Source organism: Leptodactylus fuscus, chromosome 9 (genome assembly GCF_031893055.1).
Source record: "Leptodactylus fuscus isolate aLepFus1 chromosome 9, aLepFus1.hap2, whole genome shotgun sequence".
In the NCBI taxonomy this organism is placed as follows: Eukaryota; Metazoa; Chordata; class Amphibia; order Anura; family Leptodactylidae; genus Leptodactylus; species Leptodactylus fuscus.
In genome coordinates, this window is record NC_134273.1 from 48,464,313 (window position 1) to 48,477,810 (window position 13,498).

At 41.4% G+C, this 13,498-nt stretch overlaps 1 protein-coding gene across 2 annotated transcripts in view; it reads right to left on the reverse strand.

The window, feature by feature from the left end:
* LOC142217990 (40-kDa huntingtin-associated protein-like) overlaps positions 1-13,498 on the reverse strand; it is a 40,641-nt gene that overhangs the window by 10,901 nt on the left and 16,242 nt on the right. For both annotated transcript variants that reach the window (XM_075286361.1, XM_075286360.1), the window contains exons 7-9: positions 11,420-11,512; positions 6,847-6,911; positions 5,462-5,543 (exon numbers count right to left, since the gene is read on the reverse strand). In XM_075286361.1, coding sequence (XP_075142462.1) covers positions 5,462-5,543; positions 6,847-6,911; positions 11,420-11,512 — 240 coding nt within the window. The remainder of the gene's footprint in view (positions 1-5,461; positions 5,544-6,846; positions 6,912-11,419; positions 11,513-13,498) is intronic.

Genomic DNA, 13,498 nt, shown 5'->3' on the forward strand with positions numbered 1-13,498 from the left:
GTTATATGTATCCTCATATGGCCATGAAAAATACAAGTCCTACTACAGATACACTGCCAAGTAAGTATTTCTGGCTCTTGAAAAGAGGAGATCCAAAAAAAAAAAAAAAAGGGAGTATATCATTTCCATTATGCTTCCCCAAGATGCTACTAATGTACTAATGTTTAGTAGCATTGGAGAACTTCTTTCCAATCAGCATACCATCATCTCTGCTAGAGGCAAGTCAAGATCATTCATTAACTGCCGCTCCCCCTGCCCAGCTTGTACACAGAAATAGGTAGAAATCTGTAACTTAACAACGGTTGGGTGGAGAAGTGCCAGTTCATGAATAATCCTAGCAAATCTCTGGCAGTGGTGACCATGTGCTGCAAGGACAAAAGTGTAAGGTCTCCAAAACTACTTAACATTACCAAGTAAGTGGCAGACCAATGAAATCAGCATGTCACTACCTTAGGGTATCTTCACACAGTGGAAAATGGATTCTGTGTGTGAACATACCACGTGGCTAGCCGCGACGGAATGCCGATGCAGTGCACTGGCATCTAGTCGTGGCATTCCGCTCCGGTTTAGGCCCGAATGAATGGGTCTAATCAGGAGGGAGTCTCGCACCACGGACGAGTCAGCCGCGGAATTCACGGCAAGATGGGGCATGTCGATTTTTCTCCACTAATAACTAGCGAAAAAAAGAAGCGAGCGGCTCCCATTGAAGTCAACAGGAGCTGTTTTTGAGGCGGATTCTGCATCAAAATCCTCTGCCAAAAGCTCCGTGTGAACATACCCTTATGCTGCTGTATTGGAAAGGGTTAATTTTGTTAGTCTTGATGAGTTTTCCAACACAATTCTAGCTCTGTTTTAGTTTTGTAGAAGGTCTTGTTACCATGTGGTACAGGCAAGCAGAGATTGCAACAATGTCCCTATAAGCATCAGAGACCCTTGTGATGGCAAGTTTACACTATGTATTAATACACACAGAACTTTTCCAGTCTTTTGGGGAGAGCTGCGGACTGCAAGTAACAAACAATAGTAAGGCATCATATGTGCAGACAATTGTAAACAGAGTCAGAAGCTATGTTACCGGTAGGGGGCCTTTTCACATCATGTTTTTTAAGTGAGTTTAACGGATCCGTTATATTAATGAAAAAACATGCAAACTGATACAAACAATTAACACATCATAAAAACAGATCCCTATATCTTGCAAAGCGCAAGAGACGAACTATAAGATCCTATCCAGATGGTACAAAGTTCCCTCTGACCTTCATGAGATTTACCCCTCTACTTCAGACCGATGTTGGAGATGTAACATCGACTGGTTGGGATATACACGCTCCTGTGTCCCGTTTGGTCGGATGTCTGTTGTATTATTCACACGGTTACTGGCATTGATTTGGAAGACGACTCTGCTCCTGTCTATCTTCCCACGTAGGACACCGTAAGTTATTAGGTTTTCTGTTGGTAGCGGTAAGATCCGTTATCCCTAGACTGTGGAAATGCCCCTCGCTGTGGTCTTGGTTACAGGAGATCTTATGCATACATAGCATGGAAAGCATGCTCGCAGAACTGCAATATGCTGACAGAGCACATCAACAAACGTGGCTCTGTGGAATCATTTTTGCTACTCTGCTGAATTCCATTCTGCCTTCCCTTCTGTGTCCTCTTGATTTTCCCTTTCCTTTACTCCTCCTGTTATCTTTCCCTCTTCTTTTACAAACTGATATGGTATTTGTTTACCATTGCTTTTGCTCTTGACCCTGATTTACGCAATTGACTCTGATGCGACAGAGCTTTTGTTTCCCTGCTCCCCACCTGCCAATTCTTGTTCTCCTTACAATACTCGCCATTCACTAACCCTCCATCCAGTGTACCCCTTTGTTTTTTTTATACCTTGTTTGGCTTGTTCTCTGTGGTATTACAAAAATTTCAATAAAATTCTTAATGTTAAAAACCCTCAAAAACAAACGAATCCGCTTTGCTAAAGTTAGTTACTGCACAAATAAAAAAAAAATAATTGTGCTTTGACTTGTAGTGCTTAGGGGACAGCTCCTCTGCTACCCCACCTCATTTATTCACCTAATATCATTAGGAGTAGCACATATACGTAAGAGAGGCAGCCATTAGGGATTCATTGTTCCACCACCCCACATTTGCTATTCCTTCCCCCATCCCTGGTCCCAGTATGAATGATCCTGCCATTTGTGACCCACTTTGGAGAAATGGGCGCCACCCCTGCACACCACTTGCGTGTCACCCCTCCCACCATCATTGCTCCTTCTGTTCTTAGAAATCCATAAAGAGACAGTGGGTCGTCCTACTCAATAACTTGCAGCCTTCCCTGTATTCCGGAGTGCGCAGGGATACACTGTCAATCACTAACTAGGACCGCCTATTGGACTTCTAAGAACAAAAAGACACTACTGAAAAAAAAATATACATACTTCAAAACACTCTTAGGCTGGGTTCACACTGGGTTTTTTGGTCTGGATTTTGATGCGGAATCCTCATCAAAATATGTCTCAAAACTTGCCCTACATTGACTTTAATGGGTTCCTTTTTCCGTGAGCGGTTTGTTCCCACTCAAGGAAAAAAGAAGCGACCTGCCCTTTCTTCACATGGATTCCACGGCTGATTCAGCCGCGGACTTCCACGGTGTGACACTACCTCCCGACTAGGCCCAATCATTTTGGCCTAATTCGGAGCGGTATGCCGTGACTGTCAGAATGCGCAACGTTTTTTGCACCGGATTCTGAAGCGGATTCCCGCGTCAAAATCCGGTCCAAAAAACCCTGTGGGAAGCCAGTCTAAGAGTATGTTCACAGAGTTTTCTGCAAACTGATTTTGAGGTGGAATCCGCCTCAAAAAACACCTCTCATTCATTTCAATGGAAGTCAGTAGCAGTTATTTACCTCTAGCTGTTTTTTTTAAGCTACAGGATAAAAAAAAAAAATTAAAAAAAGCAACATGACCCAACCTATCATCAGGCAGATTATGCCTCGAAAAACCTATTGAAATCAATGGATGGCAGAAAAAAATGTGAGTTGATTTTTTGTGGCTTTTGATGAGTTTTTTGACACAGTATTTGCAAAAATGACATCAAAAACTGCAAGAGTTTTTTTTTAAAGGAAATATCCAGGTCCATAAAGTGTGCTATAAATAAATCAAAAAACGGTTTCCTAATTCCTAAAATATGTATCAATAATTTACAACAAAGATGATCCAATACTTCTACCTAATACAAAATTAATTTATACCCGAGATGTTGCACCGAGTAAAAATACAAGCATTCATACATGGTAATAGAAGCGTTATCCATACAGAAACGAACAGATTTGGGAAGATACCAGGGTGATGGTGTCTGGGTCTGCCCCCACAAAAATGAACCAGACAAAATTACTGGCACCCTTACGTTAATATTTGGTTGCACAGCCTTTTAAAAAAAAATAACTGAAATCAATCATTTCCTATATCCCATCAACAAACCACACCTGCGCCATGTCTCCGTTCGAAGTTTCTGTCCCCAAACCCGTTTAAAAAAATGCAGAGAGAAAAGTCCTGCAAGCAGGACATTTTTCTACCTTTCTGTGCAAAAAACCAGCGAACCCTATTATAGTCTATGGGGTCTACAGGAATCCATGTGTAACCACAGTTTTTTTTTGTTTTTTGTTAACTCTTTTTATTGAAGATTATACAGTATAACAATAAAAATTATACAATCAGGAAAATTACCGTATATACTCGAGTATAAGCCGACCCGAATATAAGCCGAGGCCCCTAATTTTACCACGAAAAACTGTGAAAACTTATTGACTCAAGTATAAGCCTAGGGGGGAAATGCTGGAAAATTTCAAAAATGAAAATGGTCGGAGTTTTTGGGTGCAGTAGTTCATTGGGTGTGGGGGAAGGGGAGGGGAGGGGGTGTTTTGGTTGTCTGTCTGCTCCTTCCCTGAGCTTGAGGACTGAGGGTTTTTTTCCCCACTTGGAATTCAGCCTGGCTGAATATAGGGTATCTGCAGTGCTCGGAAGAGGAGCGACGGAAGAGGAGCACTGCAGATACCCTATATTCAGTAGACCGGGCACTTTCAGACACAGGGATACCTAATGTGCATGTGTTTCACAGTCATTTTCTACTTTTATATGTATTCTAGGGAAAGGAGTGATTTAGAACTTTTATTTACTTTATTTTTTTTATTATATTTTTTTTTTAAAGCTTTTTTTCCCACTATTTTATGGGAGATTCTATACATTACTATTGCGCCTGGTCATAGACGCCCCCTCCCCTCCCAAAAAATAATTTTTTTTTTTTTTTTGCTTGACTCGAGTATAAGCCGAGGGGGTCTTTTTCAGCACAAAAACTGTGCTGAAAAATTCGGCTTATACTCGAGTATATAAGGTAAGTATGTTTTGGGCCATCTTGCTGGAAGACTCATTACCTAGGGTGCAAACCCAACTTTCTGACACTAGGCCCTAGATTGTGACCCAAAATCCTTTGGTAATCCTCAGATTTAATGATGTCTTGCACACAGTGAAGATATCCAGAGCCAAAGGCAGCAAAACAACCCTAAAACATCTTTATGTTTTTGTCCTTGTAGGCTTCATTCTTTTTTCGGCAAACAATGATGTGCCATACTAAAGAGTAGACATAGACACCTAGACATGCAGGCATTGGACTAATTCACATCCTTTGTGGTGTGATTATCATGTCCCTAACTGTCATCTTGATATCTTACCTAACTGCTGACCTCACAGGGTGGGGTTTAGTGCAATAACTTACTAGATGAAGCTGCTCCCTGCCCCATCACTAGTAAATTTTCAATTACTAATCAAGTTCAAAAAGATTATGGTGTGACTTTACAACAATAGAAAGCTTGTAGGGGGATTTGTGACTATAACAAAGACCATTGCTTAATGCTATTCATGCTGAAGTCAGTTTAGAGTTTAAAAAAAAAATAAATAAAAAAAATACCCAAACAAACAAAAAAACCCAAGCAACTAAATGCCCCTTAGTGGACTCTGATTTCACATTACAGTGGAAACCCGGTAGCTATGACGACCGTTCTGCAGCAGAGTGGCAGCCATAATCTTAACAGGCTCGGCATTCGCAGTGCTATTACGGAGTCGCCGGGACACCCTCTCAGCCCAAGGCTTGCAGCGTCGTCCCACTCAGCCTGCTGCAGGGGTGATACTTCGACCCCGCGCCTCCGCCCCCGCCAAAACACCCCACATTCTGACTATAAGATGCACCCACATTTCCCTCTCAAATTTGAGGGGAGGATGCATGTTAGAGTCTGAAAAATACAGCAAGTTCAGAGCCATCTGCTTATTGCTCCATTCACTGTACAAATAACAGATGAGAAAAGTTGGGAATAGTTATAGGACAGGTCATAAGGATAGCTCTTAAACATTTGGGTCTTGGTTATCCCCTTAATGTATTTGCAGATGTAGAAGCACATGTAACAGTTCATACCATGGCTGTGACTGTCAAACGCTTCCCAATCGTATTTCTCTAGAGTTTGTGCATGTTCAGGTAATAGTTTTTGAGGAGGAGGCTGAAACAAGATAGGTTATGATATCAACAAAAAGCATTCTTTGAGCACACTGATCATACACTGATAAACACAATTACTTAACAATAGCTAGCTCATATAGCCTGACACAATGCCTTACCTAGTAAGCTACCCTACATTACTACTTAAAAGATTCGTGCATATCAAAAATCTACGCTTCCTTTGCTCCTGACCCGTTCTTCTGAATGCTAATAATGCAGAGAAGTGTTTCTTTACTAGGCTCTGCTTTGTACAGGAACTGGAGTAAAATCAGGTATCTAGGATCATTACTATGAAGGTAAATCTGCAGTGAGGTCCCTTAATTCTGGTCTTCCAGGTTCCTGAATAATGTCAGTGACCGCTGAGGAGTGATGGTTGGTCATGCTTACTTCCTTGCGTCACAATGCAATGTACACAATCACAGGCCTTACAGGTCATAATACAGCACAGTCCTACTCAAGTGAATGGAACTGAACTGTAATACAAAACACAGCTGCTATACAATTTTCACACTGCGCTTGATATGCACGCTCAAAAACAGAGCTAGCAGAGATAACTCTCACCTGGGTAAGTTGTGAGGGATTCACAACTCGTGTCTCAGAACCATATAGCAGGGGGCTCCTACCTGGGTGATGTTAAGCAGCAGAATCCGCACCAATAACGGTGTCCAACGAATACCAAAAGGACCAAAAGTTATGGATTACCGCACTTCACCCATTGGATAGATAATCAAACCTTCTTTATTAAAGTTCAGAACAAACAAAACACGCTTTGGAACGCTAATTGCCCTTCTTTAAGTGCAAATGAACTTCACAGAAGTTCATTTGCACTGGAAAAGGGGCAATTAGCGGCCTGAAACGCGTTGTATTTGTTCTGAACTTTAATAAAGAAGTTTTGATTATCTATCCAATAGGTTTAAGCGCAGTAATCCTTAACCTTTTGATATGCATGCTCGACTCTTCAAACAAATGATCTGTGAAGGTGGAGTTTTGGATCCCTTAGCAATCTGACACTGATGAACTATCCTAACCTAAATAAAATCCCTAATAATTAGCAAATAAACTGCTAATAAAATAAAAAGTAAATTTATGTTCTTTTTAAAGTACTTAAGGAAGTCTTCTGTTTTTCTGTGTGTAGTTCACAATTATTATTATTATTTCACAGTTTTTGGATCGACAGATTACAGATACAAATAATTTCAAGTAAAATAAATAACATTCACAAAATGAAATAGGCTTAATAACAAAAGTCACAGATCATGAAAGAGAGTCAACAATCCCATAACGTTTAATTTCATAGGGCTTACCTGAAGCAGCATAAGGAGGAGGACCCGCGAGACTTCACATTTTACAATAATGTCCAAAAACGCTCCTAGAACAGAAAGAGATTGTTTACCATAAAAATGAATAATTTTTACATAAAACTCACACAGTTGAGTTTTACACACAAAAATAATGTAAAAATAATAGGTCAAGGTCTACAAAGTTCATACTGTATATACCACAGACATCAATGTCTGCTTCCCCTGTCCAATGCCTGGAAGTGGGTCTGACACAGGTGCTAGTTACATTCTAGGGTAGTGGATGGGGAGGGGGCATGTCAGGCTTTCTGCAGAGATGGTTGGAAAAATGGCAGGAGCAATCTTGAAAGTAATGAGGGAGCTGGTGGAGAAGGCACCAAAAGTCATCAGAATATTGCCTGATTAAAAACTCATTGTGGGGATACAAAACTTTCTTTTCAAAAGTTTTTTTTATGCTTTACTGGCCCAAGGTGTGCCTGAATTATCAAGGACCACTTAATAAATCAGGCCCTTGTTTGCAAGCTACAATTCAAGTCTACATACAGAATCCCTGTGAACTTTAATCAAAAAACTGTCATGAATCATTTCATATATATATATATATATATATATATATATATATATATATATATATATATATATACACACGAGTTCCTGTCTGTCAGTCAATCTGTTCTTTATGTGCGACCAAAAGACTGGACTGATCCTCACCAAATTTGGGACACAGGTCCATCAGGTCAGGTCAGGGAAGGTTTTAGACCAGGTCTCATCTCTCTACGACTTACCGTTCTTGAGACACAGTATACCCAAAACAATGACCTGTATTAACAAATACATGTAGTTCACTCATATCCCAACTGCCATACACACGGCCAAATGTCCCTTATCAGCCAAAAGAAGCTTGCAGGTGCTTAGTCTCCACATGTACACAGCTTTACTCCAGATTGCCACAACTGATATCAACACTGATATTCAAACTGAGATACACATATCAGGGGATTAGATACACAGCTCAGCACAGTATCACACATCAGAGGATTAGATACACAGCTCAGCACACACCATCACACATCAGAGTTTTACTCCAACAACAACCTAGCCATTTTTCTTCACTGGTCACTGGCTTTAAAGGGGCCGGGTGCTGTTGATGACACTGCTACACAAGGTCACATACACACAGCTTTCCAGGATTCAACAACTGATCACAGAATTTTCACTGATATCCAAACTGAGATATACATGATCACATGACACTTATGGACACACACTCAAACAACATATAAAATAGTCCAGTGCAAAACTGGGCAATTCTTATGGGGCCACTACACAAACAAAAAATTAAATGTACCCATGCGAAGCCGGGTCCTCCTGCTAGTAATAAATATATTGTGGGAAAATGGTGAACGAAGTGCATAAACAGGAATAAAGTGCATTTTTTGTACTAAAAAGGGCCCTGTGCTGTAGATGTGCCTCTTTATCACACATTGGGTAAATATAAATTGGTAGATAACCCTCAATGTGTTTTTTGTTGCCATATTCCACCACCCTCTCTCTTTCATACCTTTTTTTTTTTTATAAAGGACCTTTCATCAGATCGGGCACATGCAGTTTTACATACTGCTGGAAAGCTGACAGTGCGCTGAATTCAGCGCACTATTGGCTTTCCCGATCTGTGCCCGGTGTAAAGCGTTATCGGTTCCGGGACCGTAGGGCCGTAGGGAAAAAAATGTGTTTTAGTGGTAGAATCCCTTTAAGGGCCTATTTTCTTCTGGCTGAAATGTACGTGGCCGAACACCAAGGGGTTAGGCGCTGGCCGCTTACATGCATTCCTATGGAGCGAGGTATTCGAATCTACTATTCAAATCAACACTAGTAATAAAGTCCATGATATAACTGTTTTAAGTGACCCTACTCTATCCTCATTATTTTGTAAATGTTACACAGCCCATACTTCTGTACTTCTGTACTAAAGTGTCAGAAGGGCGTTTCTGACAGTTACAACAAACCACAACGTTTCCTCATTAGGCAAGTATACAGGCCACAAAAGTAGCACACAAACACCACAACAGCCAAAGAGAAGTGGCCGTAATGAAATAATAAACAATCAAGGTAAAATACCAAATATTTATTATAGAAAATATACCCTAAAATTACAGCAGACAAGCAGGGACATGAAACAACAATACAACAGTAGGGAACCGCACAAGGCAGAGCATAAAGTCAATATATATCATAGATAATAATGAATACAAAGTTCATATCAAAGTGATACAAAAAGACAAGGGCTACAGATAAAGGAAATAGTTAATGATAATAGTAACAAATTGCACAACTGCATACAGTCTCCAACGGAAAGATCAACAAGAAGATAATGAAGAAAGGACAACCTCACTAAAATAATGAAGTGACTACAATACCCCTAGCTAGTAAACATGCAAAGATTTTATGGCCAGTGATCCCTACATAAGGGACACAAAGATTAGGGGAAACAATTAGTAATAGCCCGGCCAGCAAAGGGTAAATGTGCACTACAAATTAATGCCCACATATTCACTAAAATAGATGGAGGCTGCCAATATAGAATCAGTAGTAAGGGTTAAAGACTGAAGCAGTAGGGTTAAATAAATAACCTAATTACCTGTAGCCATGTCAATGCTGACCACCTTGGACAGGATATAGCACAAGTGCGGGTACCCGGAAGGTCCCAGCCATAGTGCGGGCACTGCAATTTCGTGCATCTTCGCCGAACAAAGCGTACTGCGCAGGCGTCCGACAGGACGCTGAAGAAGCAACGGGAGGATACGCAAGACCATAGAGGCGGCGCTGCGGTCGGTTTTCGAGCTGCAATGGGGACGCCCCCATCGCTGCGAGAGAACTCATTAGCATACCGGTACAAACCAGTATTTTGAACGAACGGCGCGGCGGAGATCACTTCTAAAGGTAGGAGACGAATAGCCTTTCTAAAGGCTATTCCGACGTGTTAACTAGAAAAAAATGTGTTTTAGTGGTAGAATACCTTTAAGGGCCTATTTTCTTCTGGCTGAAATGTACGTGGCCGAACACCAAGGGGTTAGGCGCCGGCCGCTTACATGCATTCCTATGGAGCGAGGTATTCGAATCTACTATTCGAATCAACACTAGTAATAAAGTCCATGATATAACTGTTTTAAGTGACCCTACTCTATCCTCATTATTTTGTAAATGTTACACAGCCCATACTTCTGTACACAAAAATATTCAATTCGAGGTAGAAACAGCTCTCAAAACGGAAACAAGGGAAAGCGTAAAAAAAAAACGCAGGAGTTCACAGAAAGTAGACAAAATTTATTTATGACAAATACTGCCAGAAAGTCAAAAGTTGTCCTAAAGTTTAGTTTTGCTTTAATGGCACAACCCTTTTAAGGCTATAAATCATCATTGTCTATCAATATGATCAAAATATTACAGTACTTATTTGCTATAAAGTCTCCTTGTCATTCACATTTATAGTAGGTAGTGCCTGGAGACACTATAATGATCAGATATGGGAACTGTATAACAACCAGTTTCAGAAAGAGGACCTGTCATCACTACTGACATGTCTGATTTAGTAGATACTTCTATTTTCCACAAAATAACAATATTAGAGAACTTATTACTCAACATTGTACAGTTTCTCTATTAATCCTCCTCGAAGTTTATGAATAATTTGACAATAGAGGCAACCTCGGCACTCATAGTGCAGTATTTATTGTCAAATCAAATTATTAATAAATATCCAGGAGAAAAAACAGAGGAGTGAGTGACATGGCTCAGAAGTCAGGGGATAATAAGGGTGCCTTCACTCGGCGTAGCGCGCCGCTCCTTTAGACACGTATACACATATACAAAACAGAGCCGATTAATTTCAATGGGTGCCGATATACGCGCGCTACCCATTGAAATCAATAGGTAAAAAAGCCTCCGATTGATTTCAATGGGTAGCGCGCGTATATCGGCACCCATTGAAATCAATGGGCTCTGTTTTGAAGCGCCGCACTCGGACACGTGTATACTAGGGATACTACGCTGTGCTGGATAGATCCAACAGATCGAAACAGCACTGTCCGCAGCTGGGAATCTGTTCCTTTTGGAATAGAAATACTAGTTTGGCAGTAATCCCCGCATTATGTTATTAGGCTTATTAAAAAAGTCATGCATGATGTTAAGAGGGCTGCCCCTAGAGGGCAGGAAACAGAGGCACTGCTCTCCTAATTACATCCTGGAAAAAAGATTTGCATATTTTTATCACCGCTCAGAAATGTAATAAAAGATGCTGAAAAATTGTTAGATTATATGAAATAAAAGTATTTGTTAAAACAGGCTTGTTTTAAGAGGTGACAGATCAATGATTAATGGCCAGGATCAGAATTAACTCCAATCGCATCCACTGCTGATGGTTTCAATCAGCATGAGGTAAGGGAAAGAGTGGCAGGGGGAAACCACTGCTTTTAATTCACGTCTTTCCTTCATTCCTACCGGTACTACAAGGCTAGGTTCATACTAGATACACTTAGTATTCTTCTAGGTGCATCAACCAGGCTTCTTATGATATTCTTACCTACTGGCACATTGTTTCCAGGTGTGTGAAGACCCTTCTCCTGAGCCAGGAGCTGCATCTCTGTGAACACAGCAAGAGCGCCATCATAATCTCCTGCACAAAAGACAAGTGACATACAGCACAATTTAGTACAGAAAACTAAGCAGACTGATCTAGTGAAAGATACAGAAGTATGGTACAGTAGCTTGTAAAAGTATTCATACCCCTTGAACTTTTTCACACTTTGTCACCTTGCAACCACAAACTTAAATGTATTTCATTTAGATTTAAAGTGACAGACCAACACAAAGGAGCACATAATTGTGAAGTTGAAGGAAAATGATACATGGGTTTCAAAATTTTAATCAAATAAAAATCTGAAAAGGTGACATGTAGAGATGAGCAAATAGTAAAATATTCGATTCGAATAGACCCTCAATATTCGACTATTCGATCGAATATCAAATCCCATTATAGTCTACAGGGAAAAAATATTCGTTTCAGGGGAAACCAATATTCGCCTGGGTGAATCTAACACGCCCAAGTCCCAGTATTATGCCACTATCACAGCCTATCAATTAGACACTCCAAACTCAATATGGAAAGTGGAAAAATACTTGGAAAGCTTCTTTACATTAGTATGAACAGAAAAACAAATTTTAAGCTAAGAAACATTACCATGCACCCCTTTAAATCATATTGCTCATGACAGCCACAGATGGCATAGGCAAGGGCGAAAACAAACAGCAACCACTCTTAACTGTCATTCTTTATGTGTGTGTGATGTGGTGAGACCTCCAAAAATTTCTTTTGTGGCCCTTGAGGTGAACCCTTTTAAATTAAGTTAGAGGCCTTTAAGCTGAGCCATACAAAAATTTACTTGTCAGGCCCTTGGGGTGAGTCCTCCCAAACTTAGCTTCAGGCCCTTGAGGTGAGTTGAGCCTTGCACCAGCAGAGTTTCAGACCCTTAAGGTGAGTTGAGCCTTGTAGGAGCAGAGTTTTAGGCCCTTGAGGTGAGTTGAGCCTTGTACCAGCAGTGCTTTAGGCCCTTGAGGTGAGTTGAGCCTTGCACCAGCAGAGTTTTAGGCTCTTAAGGTGAGTTTAGCCTTGTAGGAGCAGAGTTTAAGGCACTTGAGGTGAGTTGAGCCTTGCACCAGCAGAGTATTAGACCCTTGAGGGTAGGTTTTTAAAAATCGTTGCACTAAGTTGAAAACATGGGCCAGGTATGGAATGTGTTGGAGGCTGGCAAGCTCCAGAGCTGCTATCTGGTTTCGGCCATTATCGCACACGACCATGCCTGGGCCCAGGTGCAGTGGCGAAAACCACATTTCCGTCTCTTCTAGGATGGCATCCCTCACCTCGGAGGCAGTGTGCTTTTTGTCCCCCAAGCTGAGATTCAGCATGGCCTGCTGATGTCTCCCCACGTCAGTGCTGCAGCGTTTTCCAGCTCGCAGCTGGGGTCGATGTTACGGTGGAGGAGGACGATTCAGAACCCCTGCCAGGAATCTTGGGTGGGGAGAGGAGGTAGGCCGCCCCAGTTTTCAACCCAGTCCCAGCCTCCACTACATTCACCCAGTGTGCTGTGAGTGAGATGTAGCGTCCCTGTCCGCATGCGCTTGTCCACGCGTCGGTGGTCAAGTGGACCTTAAAGCAAAGCACGGAACTCAGGGCCCACATGATGTTATGGGATACGTGCTGGTGCAAGGCAGTGACGGCACACCAGGAGAAGTAGTGACGGCATAGCGAGGTGCCGCAGCTGCCATCAGGTCATGGAAGGCCTGATTCTCCGCAAGCCTAAACGGCAACAACTCCAGGGCCAGCAGTTTTGAGATGTAACATAGCATGAATGATATCCAGCTCACCCTTTTATTGTCGCCATATCCCTGGGATGCACGGAACCAGGCGGACCTTGACCAGTTGTGCAAACTCTCAAACGAAAGAGATGTAGATCCAGCATTCACCAGGCGATGATTAATAAAATTTAACTTTTATTCTTGATCCATAAAAACAACTGTCACATCCATAGGGAATTGAAGCAGATACAATGTATAGCAAGGCCTTGCTATACATTGTATCCGCTTCAATTCCCTATGGATGTGA